This window comes from Ambystoma mexicanum, chromosome 1q (assembly GCF_040938575.1).
Source record: "Ambystoma mexicanum isolate Mex_15411 chromosome 1q, UKY_AmexF1_1, whole genome shotgun sequence".
NCBI classification, from domain to species: Eukaryota; Metazoa; Chordata; class Amphibia; order Caudata; family Ambystomatidae; genus Ambystoma; species Ambystoma mexicanum.
The window spans coordinates 83,054,293-83,079,387 of NC_090922.1; the positions used below are offsets into that span (position 1 = coordinate 83,054,293).

At 43.9% G+C, this 25,095-nt stretch overlaps 1 protein-coding gene across 1 annotated transcript in view; it reads right to left on the reverse strand.

Annotated features, from left to right (window-relative positions):
- The window catches only part of DPEP1 (dipeptidase 1), a 176,749-nt gene that overhangs the window by 59,071 nt on the left and 92,583 nt on the right, over positions 1-25,095 (reverse strand). The window contains exons 5-7 of the mRNA XM_069642535.1: positions 19,258-19,408; positions 10,508-10,577; positions 6,661-6,837 (exon numbers count right to left, since the gene is read on the reverse strand). Of these exons, the coding sequence (XP_069498636.1) occupies positions 6,661-6,837; positions 10,508-10,577; positions 19,258-19,408 (398 nt within the window). The remainder of the gene's footprint in view (positions 1-6,660; positions 6,838-10,507; positions 10,578-19,257; positions 19,409-25,095) is intronic.

Genomic DNA, 25,095 nt, shown 5'->3' on the forward strand with positions numbered 1-25,095 from the left:
ATAATATACCCTCATTATCAACCAGCGGGGTGTCTTGCAGGTCTGCTCTACCCTTAGTGTGTTCTTCCATTTGGATCACACAATCATGCCTAATGTCATCAGGTGAGGTGGGCAAAGGAAGCAGTGTCGCTGGATTCAAAGTGTTACACCGTTCAATTTTTACATTACTGGCAAACAGGATCATCTCATACTGTGTGAGTCTAGCTGTAGTCAAATGCTGTGTATGCACTCTATTCAGAAGAACATCTACCGTATGTGGAACTTTTACTGTTACTTCACTCCCTAGGATGATACCTGCACTTTGTTTTAGGGCTGTCGCTGCTGCAGCTACTGCTCTCATGCATGGGGGTAGGCCTCGAGCTACTGAGTCCAGAGTGCTAGAAAAATATGCACATGGTCTCTGTTTACCCCCTTGTTCCTGTGTCAAGACTGACACAGCGCAACCTTCCTGTTCATCAACAAAAAGGCAAAATCTCTTAGTATAATCAGGTGTGCCTGTTTCCAGCTCCCGTGTCTACCAGACATCTCAAGTTTCGGTGGGGGCCGATCCTAATAGAGGCATAAGGCCCCCTTTGGTCTATAGGAACCTGCACCACTCCCGCTATCTCATTCCGGCATCCTCAGGACATATCGCTTGTGTTATCCTGAAAATCATTGTTATAGTATACCCCTTCTCCACATTCTTCACCCTGGCATACACCTTGTACTTGTGTCGTTTGTTGTGGCTGATACAGTAGATTGGGGGGAGGCGGGGCCGGCCAGGGAACATCCCCTCTTGCTTGTCCGTCAAAGGCATTGGGTTGAGGGGGTTTAAACATTCTATTGTCTTGGTTGCCGTACCCACCAGTCCTATTTCCTGGGGCAAATGTTGTCTGTGAAGGGGGCCGTACGCCCCTTCCTCTCCCACCACTCTGGGGACACTGGGATTTCCAGTGTCCGGGTCTCTTGCAGAAGGCACATACATCTTGGGGTAGCCCATCCCTCCTCCCATATAGCGCACCTCCTTGCACTGTACCTCTTCCTGTCCCTTGGCCCCCTATCATGTTGCTACTATAGCCCTGTGACGGGCCGTTATAATTGTAGTTATACCTGCCTTGGGCCCTTGATGCAACTGTTGCATCAACACTTTGGTTTTTAAATCCTTCTCTTGTCGTGCCTTTTGTTGTCCCTTCACTCTTTCCCCTCTTTCGTAATACCTAGCCATTTCGAGGAGATCCCGGGGGTTCCTAGTCATCCATGTACTTTCTGCCCTCCTAATGTTCTCCTGAATTGGCCCGTGGAGCCCCTCTACAAAGTTTGTGGCAAAGTACCGTTGGCCCGTTTCAGACCCTATCTCTAGCCCACTGTGCGCTTTGAATGCTGCTTCATAACGCAGAAAGTACTGTGCTACTTCCTCACTTGCACCCTGTATCACAGCGGACAGTTTCTCCACATTCACATCAAATGGGGGTAACACCTTTTCTAGAGCCCTCAGGACTGCCATGCCATGCCCCCTTAGGGGTTCAGGATATTCCTCATGCAGTTTTCTATTTTTGCTCGCATCCATTACATCTTTCCATTTTATTGTTTCATTGTCTTTGGCACGAAAGGGGGTCCATATTTCTTCTGGGACAATGGCTAACAATATGTTATCTACATCCTCTACGGTAAATAACCCTGGTCTGAATAACTTTCCTACTTCTTTGTAGAATCCTGCCGGGTCTATACGGGGGTCGGGGATGGACTTGGTGATATGCATTAATTCAATTCGGGATAAAGGGACATACACATAGGTGCGCATCATGTTACCAGTGGCTGCCTCTATGGTGGGTTGGCACTCTCTCATTGGCATTAATAGTAACTTTTCCGTATTTGTTTGTTCACTCACAGGGGCCTGCGCTGGTGGCGAAACAGAGGATTGATGACTAAGAGCTTTCTCTTTTTTATTTTTCTATAATCTTTTAATAGTTTCTCCACCTTAGCCATCCTCCATTCTTCCGCCCCTGAATCATCCACTCTTATATTAGATAGCAGTTTCTTATCCAATTCCGTCCTAATCCTATTCCACTGGGACACATATCTAGGCTCCTTTTCCTCTTCTATATCATCCACCCTAATAAGAAGATATTTAATTACGTTTACTTGTATAGGCCAGCCAAGGCCCTCCATCAGACTCACCAGGGTGGACATGGACTGCGAGTGTATGGATGCTATCATACGATTAGCTACGTTTTGGCCCGCCTGGTCTGCATCTTTGAGTTTAGCCTCTCTTTCCCTCACCTCTCTTTCCCATGCCCTCTTTTCCTTCTCCCATTCAACACCGCCCCTTATGACTTCCGCTATTATGTCGGACATACATCCCCATAACTGAACACTGGACGCAGTCACTGGTAGTAACGCGACAGCGTCCTGATATGCTGAGGGCAGATCCGCAGTACTCTGTCCTCTCAATTTACAGTTACCCTCATAAAAGGTATATAGTTTAGTGGCCACTGTCCTAAATTCCAAAGGTGTCAAACGCCCCAATTGGTCCCGTAGGCTGTCATTGAGGGGTGTGCCATACAGCCCGGTCATAAGGATTTGCAAGTCTCCATCTCTATCCTTTTCTACAGTAGTCGTTCTCCTATGGTCTATCAACCTATCTGGGTCTCCATACTTCATTGGGAATTCCACCCTTTCACCCTCACTGTCTGCCGGTGGAGCTGTAGCTCCTGGAAACAATAATTCAGTCGTTGTTTGTTCTGCTTCTAGCCCTATCACATCTTCATATCGAGGCACCGGCACGGCAGGATACATACCCCCACTGTTCTTAATCATCATATGTCTATCCAACTGATCTAGCCTCTCACCCTTCTCTTTTATCTCTAGATCATGTAATTTTTGATTTACCGTTCTCTTCTGCTCCTTTGCTTTTTGTTTATTCTGAGCATTGCGCCTGCGCATTGCTTCTACCCTCCATAGTCGTATAGCCTCAAACTGTGCGGGTCTGACCCGTCTTTTTACTAATTCTATTTCTACTTTGGATATGCGGTCCACATCAAAGGACCCGGTGTCTGGCCATTTATGCTCAATCAAATCTTTTGTGTATTCGGACCATTCTTTTAAGAACAATGTTGAATTCAATCCATGTTTAATCAACATATCAAATGCAGGGGTTCCTTCAAGAGGGGCATAGTGTCTCTTGCCTATACCACTCTTGCTGGAAGCCGCTTGACCCATTTTGTTGGTATACCACAATTGCCTAAAACACTCACCTTTCCCAAATATGCACCTATTGGCTAACAATAATAATACATCCTCCTGGCGTATCTAACATATCATATCATCATTTCAACATTACTTCTTCATAGACGGACTTACCACCGTCCTCTTCACAAACCCTGAATCATTATTTCCTTATTCCATCATGCATCCGTCCATACCACTTATCTTAAGGGTCCCGCCAGAGTGTTCCGGACCCGAAGGGCGACAGCCTGCTGTTCCACCGCCGACGGAGCCGGAAAAACAAGGATGACGCGTCGGTTGCAATCAAAGGTGCGGATTCAGTTGTTGGGGCCCCGTGATCAATTCCTTCTCCGGTTCCGCCGCGGCGTTCCTCACCCAGTGACGGACTGTCGCTCCTTCGCGTCCCACTTCTGACACCAAAATTGTGGGTGCGATTTCTCGCCGTCGCCAAAACCAGTACAAAAGGGACCCTATAAAAACTCAAACAGAAAAGAGTTGAGTAAACATTGCTTTATTAACACACAAGCATTCGCGAATGGGCCACAAGTTCAACCGTCTCGCAAAGCAAGTCGTCAAAGTGCCGCCCTTTGCCCTGCACATCGTGGTCCTTTTATACCCATCTGTTTTACATTGTCATACATTGCTGCACATAGATTATGTCCACCACAAGGCGGTTCCTCCCAGTCATGACTTTGCATCAAGGTCAACAGTTCAACATCTGCTATTGTGGTTTCCTGTTATCTGTTATTCGCTCTCTCTCGTGCCCCTCTGTGTATCTCTGTGCACGAGGCTGTGCTTACTCATTCCTTCCCCACCCGTAATCTGCAGATAGTTTTAGCAGGCTCAACATGCTTCGACATACAGTGACCAAACACAATTCTTCTGTTAAAAACAAGTTCTTGCCAGGTCAGCAGGTCTTAAATGTCGCTGTATAAAGAGAAGGCCTCTTCTTTTAACAAAGGGTACATTCTTTTAACACATATGGTGATTAGTACAAACTCCAAGTGTGAGCACAACATTACATATGTATGCGTACCTTCATATTCTTTCACTATCTAATAGTTATTGATTATCACATTCTCATTTATACTTTCTAGCCACAGTGTTTATTTGTATGCTGTCATTGAGATTGTTGATCTATAATTTGTGCTTCAATATATTAAAATCTTACACAGTTTATTGCTAACCAAGACCAGTTTACTCTGGCGATCAATCAATTGGAAGGTCGACTTTTATTTGGAGAGCCCTATACAGACAGGATGCTGACATTTGACTGACCCCACCTTTCAGAGGCACTGGACTGAACCTAATACAGCCTTACAGGCTCGAAATGAAAGTTCCTTCCCCAGCATATTGCTCTATTAGAAGCACTAGTCTAATATGTGACTGAATCATTCCCAGCCCACCCGACTTTCCAAGACTAGTGTTCCAGGAATCCAGATATTTGACTTATCCCGTGCAAGTCCTTCTTGAGGTAACTTACCTTCAAAATTATATTTTGCGAGTCCTCTACCAGAAAGAATAGAAAACACATACCTTTATAACATTGTGTGGTGAGCGTGTTATGCTCACCATGTTAAAGGCTAAAGATTCCTTTGAAATGTGCTTGTATACATGGCCCAGAGAATGGCGCTTCGCTATTTGAACATTAGACCTTGGCCATATCGCTCTACCTTATTGTGCCTGGTTAACTTGTCTATCGCAGTTGGAAGTGCTTAGAAGCAGATGTCCTTATCAATTGTGGAACTGAATCAATTTGCTTTGGTTGTCTACAAAAGTTGAGCACTTGTCCTTAATCTACTAAACAAGCCTCCACGCCAGAGGCGTTGCTGTGGGGTGACTGAGCCCCGGATAGAAGCTCAGAGGCTACAACCAAAAGGCTAGGTAGCCCCGATCCCGATAGCCCCAACATTAACGTAGCCCCAGATCTTTTCCAGACCTAGCAGCAGTCGACGCCATGTAAAGTGCAACTTGCTAGCTCGGGTAATATCCAGTGTATTGCTATTGTTTTCTTTTAAAGATGGTTCCCTGGATTGCCACCTTAAGGCTTGGGTGCTAATGCCTCCCAGGGCTGGCGGCGTTCGTAATATATGTGCAATTGGTGAGTGGTGGACTGCTCCAAGTAAAAGAAAGCAATTGCCCCCGAAGGGCGCCAGGGTTTGTGTATGGGCTGACAGGGGGCGTAATTGGAATTCATGGAGCAGGAGCTGGAAGTAGATTCTGGGTTTCAGGGTTTTCCTTTGAGCTGGAACTACTCACCGTGACCCAGGAGCTATTAAAAGTCCAGTATGATTAACGGATTGCCTGAACTTTCTTTTCCAAACAGTGGCATGCACCAAAAAATGCACTTCTAGAACCCCTCTTTCCATTTCTGCATTGCTCTGTCTGCAACACTATTGCTCACTGTTTATTGAATCCACATTTTCTGGCCATGTTGCTTTATTTATCTTCCCTTTTGACATTCCCTTTAAATAATTTTCCCTTTTATTCCTTTTACATTTCTCTTTTGTCAGTTGGTCTGTGTCTTGCTGCCACCTCTCATGTAGTCTTCACCTATCTCTTCCGCTGCATCCTAACTCTACCGCTGCATATGTTGCTGCATTCATCTCTGCTGCAGTTTCTTTACTACCACATTATAATCTCTGCTGACACCTCTTTTTCTGTGATGCGACTTTGCTCACTCTTTCTCTCTTGGTCGGTACCACATTCATCTCTCTCTCTCTCTCTCTCTCTCTCTCTCTCTCTCTCTCTCTGTCTTTCTCTTTCTCTTTCTCTTTCTCTTTCTCTTTCTCTTTCTCTTTCTCTTTCTCTTTCTCTTTCTCTTTCTCTCTCTCTCTCTCTCTTTCTCTCTATAGCTGGAGCTTGTGATGTTTTGATTCACCAGGTGCCCACCTTGCTTTTCCCTTCCATTCCCGGGAGGATAGCTCAATGGCAACGTGTTGGCCTTGGAAGCAAGACAACACAAAGCAACACAGGTTCGATCCCCGGGTCCGTGCTTAGAAACATCTGGGTATTTAAGCGCGTTATAAATATGTAACTAAGACAAAAAACAATTACGCAACTAAAAAAAAAACAATTCCTGTAACAGCGGCTCGATGCCCGCGGGTTGTGTTAGCGCTTTAAAAATGCAAAATAAATAAATAAAATTATTCAATGCCTTTTTTCGCCTTAGCTCTCCAGGTAGATACTCTTCAGAACCCGTCAAACCCACATTGTATGCTTTGTATATGGATTCACTCACTCACTTCCATGGACCTGATTATACCCCAGATCCCAGGTTTTCCCCACTTCCCACTTCAGAAAAAGTCAGCCGTAAGTAGATTTCTCTCTTTACCACAAGTAGGGGAACCCCTGTAGGAGCATTCCCACCGAGGATGCCACCCACTTCCTTTAACCACACCCAACAACTCAGCACATATCTTCATTCACATCTCCCACCCAGAAATCTCCACTTACCACTATCTCGAGCACGTCATCCGGTACATTGCGATAGCTGTTGCAAATGTTGTACGCCGAGGAGTGGCTGAAGATTACGGGCGCCCTTGAGATGTCTAAGGCATCTTTCATCGTTTTCACAGAGACGTGGGCCAGGTCAACGATCATTCCCAAGCGGTTCATCTCCCGCACCACTTGCTGCAGGAAACGGGTTGGGAGATTTTGCATTAGGAAATGGGTACATATACACCCCTGCGCAACCATCTTACCCCTGGCTTTTTGACATTGGAAGAATTCCCATCTTCGAGTTTGCTCAGTAGGTGGAATTAACAAAGGCTTTGTGGCAGTGGAATGCTAGGGTTGAAGTATAAGCACATAGGCTTTCACACAATGCAACATTTGCCAATCAGAGAACATACATTATTAGTATTAGAATATTTATTGTGCATGGACCTAGCTTTGGGAAGCAACAAAGCACTTTACAAATCGTATGGGGAAGGATACAGTGAGGGGTGCAGAGAGATAAGGGAGCAGGGAGCTATCATGGGAGAGGGAGATGATGGGCATTTCGGCTGCAAGGGATCCATAAGCAACCACAGGCGGAGGGGGGGGGGGCAAGGGGAGCAGGTCACCAAGTCTCAGGTTAGGCGGAGAGTGGAGGGTCTGTGGACCTAGCTGTTGGGGAGTAGCCATTCCTTAAAGAGGAGGGCCTTGAACTATTTCGTGAAATGTAGAAGAGAGGAGGTGTGTCTGGTGTTGACATGGGGGAGGTTCCAGAGTCTGGGGGACTTGCATGGCTTTTGCAATAGATGCAATGGTGCAAAGAAGAATTTGTTTGCATTGAACTGCCTTTCTAGAACAAAATTTGGAAAATGTATTTATTATCATTATATTACAACCAGAATTAAAAATGTATGGCTGAATTACTAGACAGCTCTAGATCCTTTGGGGACACTGTCCAGTGTGGCCAACGAGCATTGAGAGCCACATGTAGTGATCCAGCTCAAATAATACTATGAGTCCAAACGATTACATCAAAATGATATCAACTTCTCACCATCACATCAGACAACCATTCATCAACCCTATCAGTGCACGTTCACCAGCATACCAGGGGATACGTGTCGGATAGGTACCGCACCCCTAATCGGATAGTCATGGTGTGGGGTCGATAGAAATTACGACATGGAACAAATACCCCATATTTAACCCATACAGTATTTCGTGGTAGCCAACAATACAAATATCCCATGCAATCTTAACTCAAAGTAGGTGGCATTTTAAAAACACCACATGTGTTTATAGTAAACACCATGCTCCTAATGTAGCCCGTGGTATTTTAAATACCACGGGCTTTCAAACAAGCAACTCATTATCAGTTGGGATTGCGTGGTATATTTGCAACATATGATACATAGAAGCACTGCATGGGGGTAAAAATGGGTGATATATGCAATATTGTCTGTGGAGGCCACACCATACGTGCCCAAATCATCATTAGGTGCTATTTAAAAAGTGGCATTTCAAATATCGCGTGTTTTTCTGTTAGCAGCACACGCCTAATTAGGCCATGGTCTCAGGACTTCCTGTTTCACGGAGGCACTTCCAGTCACGGGATGACAGAATTTGAACGTTTTCATTTCAAATCAATGAGCGCTGATGAATCCGTTTCTTTGGTCCTCATTCATTCTGTTCATTTTTCAGCCACCTTCAAACACTGCTTCCAGCCTCCTTCTGGATCCTCACCACATGGCTAAAAGGCTTGGCATTTTGCAACAAAGGGACACCAAGCTACGCAGACAATTCAAGAAGAATTGAAGAATGTCAATTCAGAAGAGATTTTCACCGAATGCATGGACCTTGGAGAGATTAGGCGCCTGATTCACAGAAGCATTTTATTATGGCAAACCCCCACTGGAAAACATTCTGTGAATTATCCCCTAAATGTTATGTTAAAGGATATTTATACTGTGCACTATCACCACCGGTGTGGTCCCCTGGCACTCTGGCGGGTCTGAAAAGGGGAAATAACACTGCATGCTAATCTCTCAGCACAGTTACTTTCCATGCATGCCAACACTATCTATTCCATTCAGGAGAAACTAGTCCAGTCCTGGTTTTAACTTTCCATTCTGGGACTCGTAGTCCTGGATTTCCCCATTATAAACTAAGCACCACAAGTCTCAGAATGCAAAGTTAAAGCCAGGGCTGGACTTGTCATGGAATGGAATGGCTAATGTCAAGTATGACTGACATTCTGTTGCGTCTATCGCTAGCACACAAAAAGTCAAATACACGGGATGCCTCAGAGAGTCAATTTAAACATGTCTTAATGAAAAGAACAATGGCCCTCATTAAGAGTTTGCTGGAGTTCGGCAGTAATTCTGCTGAACTACCGTACAACGGAATTACAGTTCCTGCCACTCAGTCCCGCAGATTCAATGTGGGATTACTAATGGTGGTAGGTGGTGTAAATCCCCATTTTGTGGAATCCTTATGACTCCATGGGGATTTTGGAATTACCACCGGTGGTAATTCCACCAGCAGTAATTCTGCAGATTTTTGGCCGGTAAAGTGGAGGATTTACCGCCAGCATAATGCTGGAGGTAAATTCTCCACTTCAAGCCCAAACATGGGATTTGGCAGAGTGGTAAAATTGGTGGTAATCCTGTTTCAACCACTTTTTTGCCACTCTGCCAAAGAATGATGCCCAATGTAATTAGAACCATTGCGAGTCCTATACTTATTTTATATATTCAAGTATTTCTAACTCCTATTTTTTGGAAGGTTTCATATGTGAACTGAATGAGCCCGTACCTTCCGGTGAGTGTTTACAATTCTAATTGATGAGTTTCATCATGTAGTATTTTTTTGGCGCTGCTGGTCTGATCTACCAGTGGCATAAGCAGTACTTTTTTTTTAAAGCCACTTCTTCTTCAGGACCATCTGCTTTGATCCGATTAATTACACCTTTCTTTTGAGAAGCACCATTCTGACCGCAAGAGCCAGGCATTGATTGTCAAAGCCCAGGGTAAGAGAAGACTGGGTCGAGACAAAGGAGAGTCTGAGTGTAGAACCTTGACACTCGGTTGGTGGAAGCCATGATCATATTTAAGTTGTTTTGTCCCCAAAATCATTTCCACTTTGACCCTTGCAAGCACAGTTTAAGAATGATTCTAATATATGTCCTTTGCAAACTTGACACTGTGTCAAGGCCTTGATGGCTCCCTCTGTGCTATGCGACTGAAAGGAATGAACAAATGCACATTGCGGGGGGCACAATTTGCACGTGCCAGTGGCCATTGGCTAGCCATTTTTGACTCTTGGTAAGAAATGGTGTGCTTTGTGTATGTATAGAATTGAGGCGGCAAGTGACATTTTTATGTCTGACTATTAGCTTGCAACGTGGATTGTTTTTGCCCCCTGCACATTGTGTATCAAAGAATAGTGATGCATTCCCCAAAAAGGCTGCAAGTGTTAAAGTCCCAAAGGGTTGAATGTCTCCATCATCAGAAACCCTTCTGAATACGAGGTGGACTGCATGACTTCACTTAACAGATGCTTTCCAAAGTACATTTAAGGAGAAAGATGCAGGCATTGCAATGGAAGCTATTGGTGCATGGCCACATGACTTTTTGACTCAACGCAGGAGACTGCAACCCTGGTTCTCTCCCTTCATTACCATTCGTCCGTGCTGAACGGAATCCGAAAGCAAGGAGTTCATGCATGATATGATCTGCTATACAATGCATACATTGCCCCGAATATTCCAGACTCTACATATCCACATGAGTAATTCCAATGTCGTCCATGTAGGCCAGGGTAAATGAAGCGTTTGTGGTAGAAGGCCTTGGCTATCAGGACTCACCTTGCCAAATTCGGAAAGTCCATTACTTTTTGCTGGTTCATCTCCTTTATCAACTAGCCAGTTATCAACCCTGAAAGTCAAGAGTGAAATCAAAGGTTAGATCTTCATGTCGAGGCTGACAAGATATTTTGAAATCCAGCAGGGAGATGGACTCCTTATTTTGGAAGGTATCGGAAATGAGGCACAGGGAGATAAAGTGAAGCAGAGTATAATATGCGATATCCCATGTATTCATGGACAAATATCTTGCATAAGAGTATGACCTACCATGGGATGGGTGGTGCTCGGGCAGTACTATTTACTTGAAAGCATTCCCAATGTTAGGTATCATAGTTTACGTAGTAACCAGACAGCTATCGTTTGCATTTGTCGTTGCCAATGTGCTCTGAACCCTTGTTTGATTATCAGCTAAACCAGGGGGTGCATAGGTCTGGCCACTAAGGGCCAAATCCACTCCAGGTTTTTAAGATGGCCACAGAAAATGCACTGGACTTCAGTGAATCTGAATGCAGATATTTACATAGCTAGTCATTATCCTGAACACCTGGTGTTGGTGAGTCTCTCGAGAACTGGATTCGGAAGTCTTCTGGCTAAGACGAATTAGAAAATTGATTTTTTTAAATATATATATTTTTATAATAAAAAAATCAACACAAAAATAGGTTCCGACTCATTTCCTTAGATCACATTGTCTGTTGCTGTGCCAGTCACAACAGATCTTCATTCCACACACACCATGAACATATAATCGAACCTTATTGGAATAGTTACTGGACTAGGTGTAGGAATATTAAATACATTAAAAAACAATGCCATTTTTTGATAAACTGATTTTTGTGTTTGTGACATCAGTCTTCCAGGAGTTACCTCACCCTATAAAAAATGCTGTTCCTAAGAACATGTTCCGCAATGCTAAATATTACATTTTATTTGAACTTATTTCTTTTTCATTTTTACCATTTCATTATCCGATATCGATTACAACCATAACCGTTAGGTCCGTTTGTTTAAGCCATTATTACCATGTGTTAAAGCTCAAAGGCATGTTTGCACCATACATTATAGCTGTGAAGGAATTAAACAAAATGCAAATGATACTTTCTCTTGAAAATTTCTATAATCATGCACAGCCTATACTTTTAAAATTCTTGTGTATGGTGGTGTGGCATTATTCAGCCTTTCATTTCTTCTTGGCCACCGTTAACATTAAGACCAAATAAATCACTGGTCACCTGTCCCCTCTAAAAATGTCCAAAAAGGATTTTCCAGTTCAGTCATTGTCAACAAATCCCTGCCATCTTGGAATTGAATTCCACCAATTTCAGAGTTGACTTTTAATATATTTATTTGTATACACTGTACCTCTGATTCCAAAATACAGACAGTTCATTGTCAGCTTTTAATCCCTCACGTGTCACTTGCAACTTACAGATCCTGCAGCTTTCTTGCTTTCTCAGGTGCATGATCCCATTTGCCCTCTCTGGGTTTTCATACTGTGTCAACACTAATAATACTTAATGAAGTGACATGTTCTTGGTGGATTTTTACCACTGTATTGTTACTGGGTAATGCATAGCATCAATTTCTGATGTGCAACATGTTCCAGGATGTCCTCTTTAAAGGGTCTAATCAAACCGCCCACATACAGTATAGATTTCAAATACAAATCAAGGCAAATACTGTACTTTTTGTTAATGTTTTTTTTATGGCATGTTTACATGCAATAAAGTTTATTTTAGAAATCCCAGTCATGCCACCATATAATGGGCACACATGTGAACATTCAGATAGAGATAGGTGGCCGCATCTTGCACCCATTGAAACCACAGTGTTCAGTGAAGGAAGGCTGTATCACAGCCACACAGCACTGTGTGTCCACATTCCTAGAGTACACAGCTCTGCTCAGTGTAGGGTTTCCTCGCTAATTTCTGAAGAAGGGAAAGCAATGGTGCAGAATATGGGCAATCCAAAGAAATAACACACATGCGAGAACAGACAAAAGAGGTTGGGGGCGAGGGAGACCGTGCACATGCCTAAACTTGGAAATGGGAGTGGGCGAAAGGGGTGATCACAGAAAGCGTAATAGAGAGAGAATAGATCGTTTGAGGGTCTCCCCATGACACTATAAATAGAAGGAGGACTGACGCATGACTAAATACATTTTCCAGGGGAGAGGGACTTTGGAAATTGAAAGAAATTACTCCGAGAATCCATCTCCTGTGCCAGGAGCTGAGCGATGGTTTCAGGGCAAGGGTGGAGTCATGGTAGCCAATTGATAGGCATGTAAAAACTGTAGAAAACATGCAATTCGCTTTAGTAAAATATTGAGCAACTGAATACGATTGCAGTTTTATTTTCCACATTCTGAATATAAGTCTAAAAAACAGTGTTTATAGTAAAATCGGCCCAAAAAAAATCTCCTTTTTAAGTTTAATAGCTGTACTATCAAGGCAGAGAGAAGCAGGTGAAAGAAAGTACGTGATTCTATCACCTGCTTGTGGTCATTGTTTCTAACAACCTGTAGTCTTATGTAACCTTGCCATTTCTAAATACCAAAAATACACGACTCTTAAGTAACACACCACATTTCAAAGCCACTCACTGCCATGTCTGTAACCATCTAAAGCTAATGGCTTCCAGTATCAAATGCTATGCTGAAACAAAAGAGAATAATTAAAAGACATGTTGACAGTCCCTTGGAAGAACCTAGTGCGCCCTTTACTTAAATGTGCTTAAACGAAAAATACAACAAAAAACAAACCAGAGCAGAGCTATTCTGAGTTCGGTAGTGAGTCTTGGGGCACTGTGAACAGCTGATCACTGCAGATGCAGTGCTATATAGCGTTTTGTTTCCTTGGATCTGGGATTCAGTGAGGCAACTTTGGCACAAAAAGAGCACTTCCATATCAAGTAAGATGTGCTTTTGCAGTTTGTACATTCCAAGTTGCCCATATTAAGTTGAACAAGTTACATTCTTTGTCCAATCCCATGTTTTAGGCTGGGTGATAGGACTGTGTGACCATTGGGGTAGGATGCCACCACCCGATCCATGATGCAGGCCCTGGTTGAGGTCAATAAACGACCCCATAGCCTCCCCGTTCCATCCCGAGCCTTACGGAAGTCACCCACCCAAACCAATATCTGATAGATTTATCACTGACGCCAAGTTTTGGTCGGCTCTTCCCCCGTCAATACTGGGCAGAGCTGCAATGTTTAAAATGATGACATTGACCAGATATTTGTATGTTCTCTCGAACACCCCTGTCATGATCCGAGAAAGCGAGTTCCGAATCATTGAAAGAGCATTAAGGAAACTGCTATGGCGGGGCTCCTGGCAGCGGATCGCCCTGCGTTTCCTGTATAATTCAGTGTGGGAGGATGGATCGGTCTTCCCAACCTCCAGAGATATTACTGGGCCGCCCAGCTTGCGATTGTGATTGAATAGTTATGGGGGGGGCACATCCTGTCCACATGTACGACTGGAATAGCTGGGCATGGTACTTCCGCACCCCCTGCAGACACTCAATAGGAGGTCCAGGGCGATCAGCATGCCCTTAATATCACGGCAGGTGTTGCGGTTGGGGGGAAAGAACGAGGGTAGAACTAGGCTGGGCTGGCATGGTGACCCTGCGTTCCCCATTATGGAATAACAAAGATTTAGCTGAATTGGGTACATTGGATTTTGCATCTCTTCGGTTCGGTAGAAATATAAAGGTGTGGGGGAACGTGCTTCTAGAAGGGCGCTTGTGGTCTCTGGCTGAGTTGCAATAAGTGGCCAAGTTGATAAAATCGGACGCTAATTGCTACAATCAATTCAAGCATGCTATGTGGTCACAGTTCCATGGGTAATATGACTGTCCTGAGCAATGCCCATTGGAAGCCAATGCATACACTGACCTGATGGTTAAGAAGGCTGTTTACACTTATACCAAAGTCTCTCTAGTTTCACAGCTCACCCGTTGACTAAACCCGTGGGGAAATGGAAGGGTGAGATAGGTCCCATAGTGGCGGAGGACTGGCAAGAGGCTACAATGGCCCAATTATTGGTGTTAGCGAACCAGAGTGGGAAACACATATTGCTAATACTCTGGGCTTGAACGAGAGTAATAGCAACACTAGTCCATTGATAACCAACACTTGGAAATGTCAGTCAACACCATATGACATAGCTATCATCATCAGGCATCTAAAGAAATCCAGAGCCTCAGGCCCCGACGGTATCTGTAATGCTGTGATTTAACGAAACCCTGATATGTGGGCCCATGGGCTCAATTTGTTATTTACCCATATTGGCACCTCTGGCGTTATACCACCAGCCTGGAGAGAAAGCCAAATACTGCCAGTGCATAAAAAAGGACTAATGAATCATGCAGCAAATTATCGCATGTTGGAAATGATAGACGTTCCTTCTAAAATACTGGCTAAGGTTTTGCTAACTGAATTGAACATCTGGATTGATGCACATAAGATCCCCCCAACCCCCCGAACCAGATGGGCTTTGTCAAACATTCAAATACGGCATATATTTTACTGATATTGACAACCTCTATTGAATGTGCGTGGGAAAGAAGAAATGCCAAAGTATATGCAGCTTTTATAGACTATTCTGCTGCATGTGATACGATTTTAAGAGGGCGGTTATGAAAAAAGATTATTAACTGGAACATACCAGCTGGACTGTTGAAAATGCTAATGCTTCTATACACAGACACCTCGCTCAGGATTAGGTTGGATGGTGAAGGCAGATTGACAGCACCACTTAATACCCGCCATGGTGTAAAACAGGGTTGTGTGATCGCTGCCACCCTATTCAACCTATATCTGTCTGATATGGGTCTGGAAGTCCTCTCTTCACTATTATGCCCTTTGAAGGTTGGTCGCTATTCCTTAAATTGGCTAGTTTATGCCGATGATTTGGTTTTAGTTGACCATACCCCCAAAGGTCTCCACAGCCTTGTATGATCCCTTGGGACATATGCAGAAAAAAATGGCCTGGTAGTAAACATTGAGAAGAGCAAGACGATGGTATTCACCTCGAGACCACATAAAGGTATAATCTACCCATGTATATTAAATGGACAGAAACTCGAGAATATAGACACCTATAAATACATAGGGTTGTATCTACAGAGTAATTTAAAATCGGACAAACACTGGAATGTGACAAAGTGTAAATGCAATCAAGCGCTTACTATGATACATTGCTTTGTGTAAAAACAACGTGGTATGTCCTTTGAAACTGTCTTGTTACTCTACCAGACTAAAGTTAGATCTGTCATATTTTACGGTCTTGAGATATGGGGTGGGAACCACACAGCTACTTTGAGAAGATATGAAGCAGGTGCTCTTCATACGCTGTTTTGACTACCTCCAACTCTACCAGTTGAATTATTATATTTGGAGCTAGAGATATCTGGAATTGCATAGGATGTAATTAGGAAAATCATTGTATTCTGTGACACAATGTTCAAAATTCGAAATGAGACCACGATCAGTGAATATATGGATGCCTTTTGCAAACTTGATACTTTTCTTAAACTGGGCACTCTGGGCAAGATGTTTTGAATCTGTATGAAGTGGCAAGAGGGATGCTGTGGTATGAGGTTAGATGGTGCAGTCTATAAGAGCCGCATTAAAAAAAAAACTGTGTGAGCACAGCAAAGAACAGTATCTAATCAATTTGTACGCTACAACAAAAATCATGCTACTTTCTGTGAATATATCATAAGTAAAGATGATAAGCCTCAATACATAACAGCATACCCAAATAAGGCAATAGAAAAGCAATATGTAAGGCTTAAATGCAATGTGACTCTTGCCCTATTGACCCGCGGTGTCCAGCTGGGGATTCAGCGCAACAAACATTACTGCGGGCTATGTAGAAATGATATTCTCGAGAGCTTTGAACATCTTTTACTCGATTGTGAAGGTCTAGCAGATGTGCGCTGGAAATATTTAAAACAGTACAATAACAGTATTAGCACAGATGATTTTACTATGATATGGCATGCATTTCTCAAAGGATGTGATTTTAATTTGATATTTTATATGGTAAAATGTTATTGGAAGTGTACTGAAATTATGAAGATACTGATATAAAAATGTGTCATCATTTATCAGAAGTCTATGGGGGTCCTTACGAGTTTAGAGTTAGCCATGGCGCTATTAGCGTCATGGCTGCCTCCAAACCTGGGTCCGGGTCGGGTCTCACTGAATGGGGGCTTACCGGGACATTCCAACCTATCCGGACCCAGTAAGTCCCCATTCAGTGAACCATTCCCCATTCCCATTTGAGTCCCCATAGGGCTCAATGAGAATGGGGAAGGCGCTAATAACGGGCCCACAAATTGCAGGCCCGTTATTAGCTCCGAGGTCCCTTAACGGGTCCCGCAAAGAACGGCTGGTCAGACCAGCCGTTCCTGCTGGGACCCGCTAAGGGACCTCGGAATGTGGCGGTAGGGGTTTAACGGCACCGCCATCCTTAACGGTGCCGTTAAGCCCCTGCCGCCATACTCGTAATGACCCCCTATATCTTTAATTGTTATTTTAAGATTAAAAAATTGGTGATAATCACTAGAATTTTATGAGATGAATTATAACATGTATTTACGGAATGCAGTATTTTGAGTTTTCTTTGTGATGCATTGTGGCCTTTGGACTTTTATGGCTGCGTTATATTTATGCTCTGTTGTGATTTTTTTGATTTTCTGTTTTGTCTGTTACTTTAATTCAATAAGAAGGAGACAAAAAAAAGAAAGTCACCCACGCAGTGAACCTTAACGTACCCCAAGACTGGACACACCATGACCCTGCCAGAAGAAAGAGTGCCTGGGATAGTAGAGTGCGGCCCAAAGGTTCAGTTAACGAAGTCAGTCTGGCAGCCACAGATGGGGAGGTTGGGCTTGGCTTGGAGACACATCCCTGAGGAGAGCTAAACACTCTGTCAACCTCTTGGGAAACACCCTACTGAAACCAAAATGGGCACGCCAAGTCCTAATCCAAAAACAATTTTTTTCTCAGGCATTTACATCTTTCAAAACATTAGTAATCAAGCATTTAATATCGGTGGCAAAGTGAAGGCCCCTAACTCTGTCATGGTAACATGCTGGACACCTCTCTGCACTAGAGGCCTTGCCCGGTAAACTCTGTGAAATACAAAAAATCTGAAGAGATTTTATCGTGGCGATTGTGCGTGAGGCACAGACCAACGCAAGTTGCAACCTGACCCGTCTTGGAAATCGCAATAGTGGGGTCCTGCTGACTCGTTACTACTGGAATTCAACAATGGTTGCAGGCACAAAGTTATCAAGGGACAAAGGTTGCACCCACCTGCGAGCCTGGAGACTGGGTGCACTTGGGCCGCAATGAGCTCTTATTGGCAAAACAACAAGAGCCACAGGGCTGGCCTTCACAGTCATGAAACTGAAAGTCAAGATGACGGACCACCTTAAAAGGGGGCTTGGTCTGCGGATCTGCATACAGTCGCAGAGGTTAAGTAGCAACAGCTGAAATGACAAATTCAAATCCTGGGAACCAATCATTGCCTTCACTTCAGGGAGAGAAGCAGCAGACTCTTTGGTGGGAGTCAGTGGTTGGAGTTGGAGAGACAGAGAGGTGACAGACAGATGTAGCAAAAAGGTGTTCAAGAAGAGTGAGGAGAAGGGTGTGTGGTAGGAGAGAAAGAGCAGAGGCGGTGGAGCAGTACAAGGAGAAGGAAGGAGAAGAGTGTGTCTAAAGAGGAGGTTTGGAAAGCTCAGAGGAGAGAGGAGCAGAATGAGGAGGAGCAGAAAGAAGAGACAGTGCAAAGGAAGCCAATAAGGGAGGTGGTGGAAAACAACTGACTGAGAGGGAGGAACAAGGCAAAATGACAGATCAAGGTGGAAGCTGTAAGCACGAGCTGGAAGCCAGCGAGGAAGTCAAGGAGGCCTGATGGTTATGGGCTTCAGGAGGAAACACTAGTACAGCAGCAGAAGAGAGGGGAAGGGGGATGTGCCCAGGACACTGAGCATTGGACTCGCAGAGCATCTACCATGTCAGCGCTGCCGGAGACTGTAGCAGAGTCCACCATTTGCACCCAGGGACCTGACTCTTGCCATCCCCAAATCCAAAGATGTCTGGGGAAACATAAATAAAAAAGGCCTGGAGACTTGCCCTTCAGCCCAGGTGGTGGAACTTGATAGGCTTAAAAGAAGCAAGCAAACAAACAGGTTTCAGGGAACTGACGTCCCCAAAGACTGTGAATGACACTACTTTACTAACAGGTGGCAGAGGTAAAGGAAAGAGAGGGATGGACTGATGGGTTAGCGTCCTTAAACCGGAATCGCTCATCATTTCTTTATCCCACATCCTTAAGATTAGTTGACTCTAAACCCGTGGCACATTTTCCTTGAAAAATAAGTTCCAATGAGCCACATATTCTGGACTTTGAGAAGACTGTCGATCGCCTGCCACGACAACATATTCATTTTACAAAATAGGTATACATGGAAGCTCTCACAATTGTCTGTTGCAGCTGTATGGAAGGTAGGGGAAAACCTTTTATATTCATGTCCTACAGCTATGAGTATGATTGAGAAAAAAAGTTATTTTTATGGTGTGTTCAGCTGTGAGCGAGATGGAGGCTGTCCCCACGGTACCACAAATGCAAGTAACTTGTAGGTAGAGGCACTTATTTTTGTGTGCGTGGACTAGAAGTCAAGGCTTAGTCTATTGGTTTAAGCAATGGGTATGGTATTGGGTGAAGCTCTTACCATGGTGTGTTACAGCTGTGAGTGAGGGTCATGTACCTCACACCGAGTTGATAGAAGGTCCGCAGAGCGCCCAGACTGCTGTCAAGGGAGTGTCCACCTTCTACACCAATCAAGCTTGCAACCTTCTTGTTACTGAAAGCATCTCTAATTTCTGTATATCAAAAAATTGTACATGGCTCAGTTTCTGAACGCATTTCTAATTTCTGCAGAAGAAACTTTGTACAAGGCCTAATTACACGTTGATTACTAGTGCTACTACACCCCTGCTTAAAGGGGTAAAATCATGTTGTACAATGATGTCATTAGAGCAAACCCACATGGAACCTGTGACTCTCAGAGCAGAAACCTCCTTTTGGACCTTTACAGCCAAAACTAAGTCCTGGCTCGCCAACAAGAACTCGTGCACAGCCTGACTCATTAACCCTGTATTCTCCTATGTCTGCTTTCTGACTACCATGTGACCCGGTCACTTGCACTTATTGGTATTATCATGTATGTCTATAACTTGTTGTAACCTGATCTAAGTCTCTGGCGCTCAGTTACCTCAGGGTTCGGCGCGCGGTACAAATAACTAAACTAAACTAAACATACAACATCATCAAGAATTAAAAGGCAAAGCTAAAATGGGTCTTACGTGCTCCCAGAACAGATTCAATGTTACCATGCATCTGCCTGAAGGTTTCACCAGGTTCCCTGAAATACACTTTGAAGCATACAAGGAAGAAAAGTAATCCCTGACAGATCTCATAGGCGACTTGACTCATTGGCAAGATATAGGAAACCATGCTCTCTACTGGGTCCTGCCCCCACACTAAAGAGTAGATGATGATTCCCACAATCCCAGGCAGGTTTGAGAGCTGGGTCAATAACAAACCATGATCAGTGATGTCAGTGGGGGGCTACCAGGTCCTAGAGGACAAGACTGAAATAGAGCCTGTGGCCACAGTCATCAGTAAATCATTTACCAAATATTCCAGTTGAATTCCGTTCCATGGCCAACTTTTGGATTAAAAGACAATAAAGAAGCCAACCTCTCCGAGGTGTTTTTGTAAAGAGGGGGGACAGCCTTCTCCGATACCTTCACCAAAATAGGGAGATCGGAGCTAGGGTGGAATGCAAAATGTCAACATTAAGGCAGATTTATTAAAGGAGGGGTCGGACCAAGGCCTTTTTGTTTTATTCAAGATGTTTTATTGAAAATGTTATCCTTGAAGGTGAAACAATCAGTTTAAAATAATGTTTAAAATGTTGCACCATTTGAACATAAAAGAGGGAGCACACAAATATTTCAACAGTTCCTAAGTGAACCCCTTTTCCCCCCCTCTTTTCCTTCCTATGCCGCTCACCCGTTCCCCATGTCCATTTCCCAATTCCCGAATGCCAGTAATACCGGCAGTTTTTTGCCTGTGGGGGCCTGATTTACCTCCACCTCTTGGCTGGAGGTAAATCAGGTAACCCCCACTGGCAAACCTGTAGTTTGGTGGTGCAGTAAAAGTGCTAGTAACTGATTTACTGGCATTTTTATCAGCACTTTTACTGCACCATCAAAATTGTAATGACCCCTGTCTCCTTCTGTGGGTCACTTACCAAGAGTGTCTCGAATAAGTATAATAGTTGTGGTATTACTGTCATTTTAACATCTGCCAACCACCCAGATTAAGAAATTGCATATTTCTGCCAGGAAGGTAATTCATTTTTAATTGAGTCAACCGGCATGGTGGTCGCCCAGTACAGAGCTGAATTCTTAGGGGTAATATAGACGGCTAGATATTTAATGTTCCCCTTGCACAGCGGAATGATATTAAGACTTCACTTTGATAGGGATTTACTTTAATCCCTGACCCAAACTTAATGTGTCTAAATGATGTAATAGCAAAGGGATTCAAAGTTGTGGGCGAACGGGCATTAAGAGATGGTTATCCAGAAGGAATGCTCAAATACTCAATGCACTTGATGTTTTCTGTCTTCCTAATTTGTACTGCTAATCCCTCAGCTGCCAGGGCATAAGGTAATGGCAAGAGGGACACCTATGCCATGTTCTCCTTGTCAGTGTAAGCATAGCCTATTGATAGCTATTCTTGGTGACCCTAGCTGCGGGGGCTGCGTATAGCACCAAGACTCCTTTCAGGAATGCATCACCCATCCAAAGCTTCCCCTATTGCTACCCGAAGGATATGGCGCTCGACACAATCAAATGCTTTCTCCACATTCAGGGCAACCAAAGCAGCATGGTGCCTGGTTTATCAATCAAATTCACCACTTTTCTTGCATCATGCGATGCTTGCCTGCCAGCAACACATCCCGATTGTTCCATGCCTATTAAGACACTTGAGCATTGGCTCCAGTTGGATGACCAAGCCCTTGGCATAGAACTTGATGTCTGCGTTGGGAAGTGCTACTGAACTGGAGGAGAAGCAGAGCATCGGATCTTTTGCGGGTTGGGGAGGGCAGTCCTTTTGGTTCCCCTATGGTCTGAGCCAGCTCTCCCACTGCCCAGATTTGACTCAAAAGCTCATGTAGAGGATCTACCAGTTGTTTGTAAATGTGGTTACGAAGACACAGGAGATATTTCTGCACCAGTCACTTTGTTTGAGTTTGTGTGAGTCAGGGCTTTTAATATTTGTTCCTTGGATATTGGATTATTAAGCATAGTTTTTTCTTCATCTGCAGTAACCAGTAATTGACACTCCAGTAGAAATATGCCTATACCCAGGGCAGAGGTTTCTCCAGAACGCTGCCAGTTTTTCATTTATCTTTGTGTGTTGCAACACCATCCTTCTTATACATTCACATGGCTGGTCGGGCGTCACGTCGCAACATTCAAGGCCAAAATTCTCCGTTTGTTTTACCGAGTTTACAATATTGTTGTTTAGTTTTTTTTAATCAATGTGAGTTTAGCTTTATTAATACACAGCATATTCATTTGAGTTTTATCTGCCAGAAGTCTATGAAAGGTTTTCATGGGACTCGTTTCATGACACTGCTTCTCAAGCTATCCTAAATATTGAGAGAACTTCTCAGTTTCATTTACTCTTTAAGTCTGGTTGCCATTTCTATCAGTTGTACTTGTATCATAGCTTTTAAAGCATCCCATAGTAATGTTATATTATCGGGGTGTTGTCATTCTCGTGTAACAAGAGTGTGATATACCTCTCTAGGTCTTCATTCGGTATTGTGTCTCTGAGTAGCGATACATGAAGTTTCCATGTTTGTGATTTTTTTTTCAAATGAGGTTACACCTATATTACATGCTGTTATGGTGTAATCTTAAAACACCTATAGAGGTTGTGTAGGTTACATACAGCAAACGATAATCTACCTTCACATAATAAATCATCGAATGTGATCTATAAGAGTGTGAGCAGAATGTGAAATCATTGATCTTGAAGTAGAAATGTCTCCTTGTGTCCGACAGCCCATCTGAAACATGCCTGTAGTAAGACCTCCGGAGCCCAGCTCTTTCCCCATTGAGTTAGGCCCTTTGTTCACCTCTTAGTGCCTACAACTTTGCTATAGTAATCATCCTCCCTACCACGCCCCAATTATTTATAAGTACCTTCCTTCCTTGTACGCTTTACTATCCAGCAAAGCACACCAAACATTCCGGCTTATCAGAATACCTATCCTCTTCCTCTTTTCCTTGAGTGAGAGAAAGTATTAGGCTGGCAATGCCTGAGATGTAAGTCTAATACTATCACATTTCAGTAAATGCATCTTTTTTAAACAATCTATGTTTACCTTTTCTGCTTGAAGAAAGTGTAACAGGCACAAGTGCTTGTTGGGGGAAGTTAATCCATGGTCATTAAATGTAAGTAGTTTCAAATCATTCGGTTTCTGGTTAATCTGTTCTTTTTATTGCAAAGTGTGGACTCCCTAGCCGGACTTTGATCTGGGTGTTGTTATATGGAAATCAGTCCATTCGAAAGTAACCCCTTCTTCTCCCACCCCCTGTCCCCTTCCAAACTCAAGAAGCCCTGTATCGAAAACAAACATAATGAAGAACTAATCGAACCATTAACAAAAGGGCTCTCCAAAGAGGCAGTACAGGATACAGAGGCCATCTGGGTGCTTGCAACTAAAGCCCAGACAAACCTGCTCCCTTGGTTTGTTGATGCAGAGCACCTCCCCAGTCTCTGCTCCAATTGGTTCTGTCTTCGGTATGAAAGTCATATGTTGCAGCATCTACTTGAATGACTACTGACTTAAAAGCTATATTATCCAACTCTCCAGCAATCTGCAGCATACTCTATCCTCACAGCGAGCTGTGGCATTCCCACCTCCTATTAACCTTTACAATGGCCAATATTTAATTACATAGACAAGAGATGAGGAGCATCACTTGCATTATATACTGGGCCTATATGAAGGCCAACCACCAAATTAACTTGGAGATCATCAAAAGTGTCCAGTGTTGCCACAGGATTTCTTTTCAGGGGTACCGTTTTGTTTTTATCATGCTCTTTTCCCCTTCCTTGCTGGTACCGTTGGTCTTCAGGAAGATGAACGCTCAGTTAGATCCATGGAATGTAGGTCAATAATGAATCGCGCTGCAGCCACAGCACCTTACTTGTCTGTTCTTCCAAGTAAATAGTTTGACAAGTTATCCGGCTGGGCGATACAAAGGGGCTAACACAAGTGCAGCTTTCAGTAGCAGAAGGGGACTGACTCTGATCACCACCTCGAGTAAGGATTGGTAAAATAATATTGGTGCCATTAATGGTAAAGTCTCTTAAGACCATTCCACAAAAAGGGTCAATCCACCCCTGTTTGAAAATCTGATTGATAACCCTGGTCTTTCCTTCAGACTACAGGTTTGTGGGGTTCCCAAACACTCGTTCGTGAGTACGAGGATAGGCCTTTCATGTTTGGTCTACTCCACGCTTGGACTGGTTAGCAAGGTCTTCTCCAGAAGGGCAAGAATGTGGGTGACTCGTTCCAGGAATTGCCCCATCCCCCAGTTTCTTGAGGTAGGGCAGGGCCTGAGACGCTCTTAATCAGTTGGCCGCCTCCCTGCTTAAGGGTTCTGGTCCTGAGACATCTCCATGCTGACTCCACTATCGTATGCTCCCCTGCGAGATTGCACCATCTTGCACCTCCTCTAGTTTCTGCCCTACCCTGACCTGGCTCCCCTAGACCCTCCCTGCGCTCTCTCTCTCTTCTCTCTCTCTCTCTTCTCTCTCTCTCCCTCTGTGTCTGCCTCTCTCTCTCTCTCCTTCTCTCTCTCTCTCTCCCTCTCTCTCTAGAACGGGCATCTGTTTTCATCCTACCTACACAGTTTCATTAGTCCCATCTCCCCCTCTATTTCCTTTCTCTTTGTTTCCAATGTTAAGTGCTACCACCTTTCTCACTTTCTCGACAGTGGGTCTCCTGATGGTATTTCCCTGCCAACCTCCTCATGCTCTCACAATTGTCCCTCTTCTTCTGATAGTTTGTCTACTCCACACTCCGATATCTCACCTCCCTCTACTTCTTATGGCAACACTCTTTCTCCAACCCCCTCCCTACTCTCTTTAATCCACTGATAGTCTGGATTCTCCATAACCCAACAACTCTTTCTGATGACATCTGTCTCTTCTTCCAACCGCCTCTAGACTCTCCTCCCATTTTCTCTTCCTTCTCTCCACTCAGTACGTCTCTCTCACTGTTCTCCACCAACCTCCTTCCTACAACTTCTAGTCAAACTTCCCACACTGCCATGCCATCTGGCTGCTTTTCATAGTAGCGTTTCCCCTTGACATTGGGTGGTGCTTAATGACATGTATTATACCGGTGCATTGAGGGCTGGGATGTTGTGACTGAGCCATGGGTTAGTGGTGATGAAGCAAGGAAGGCGGCTGG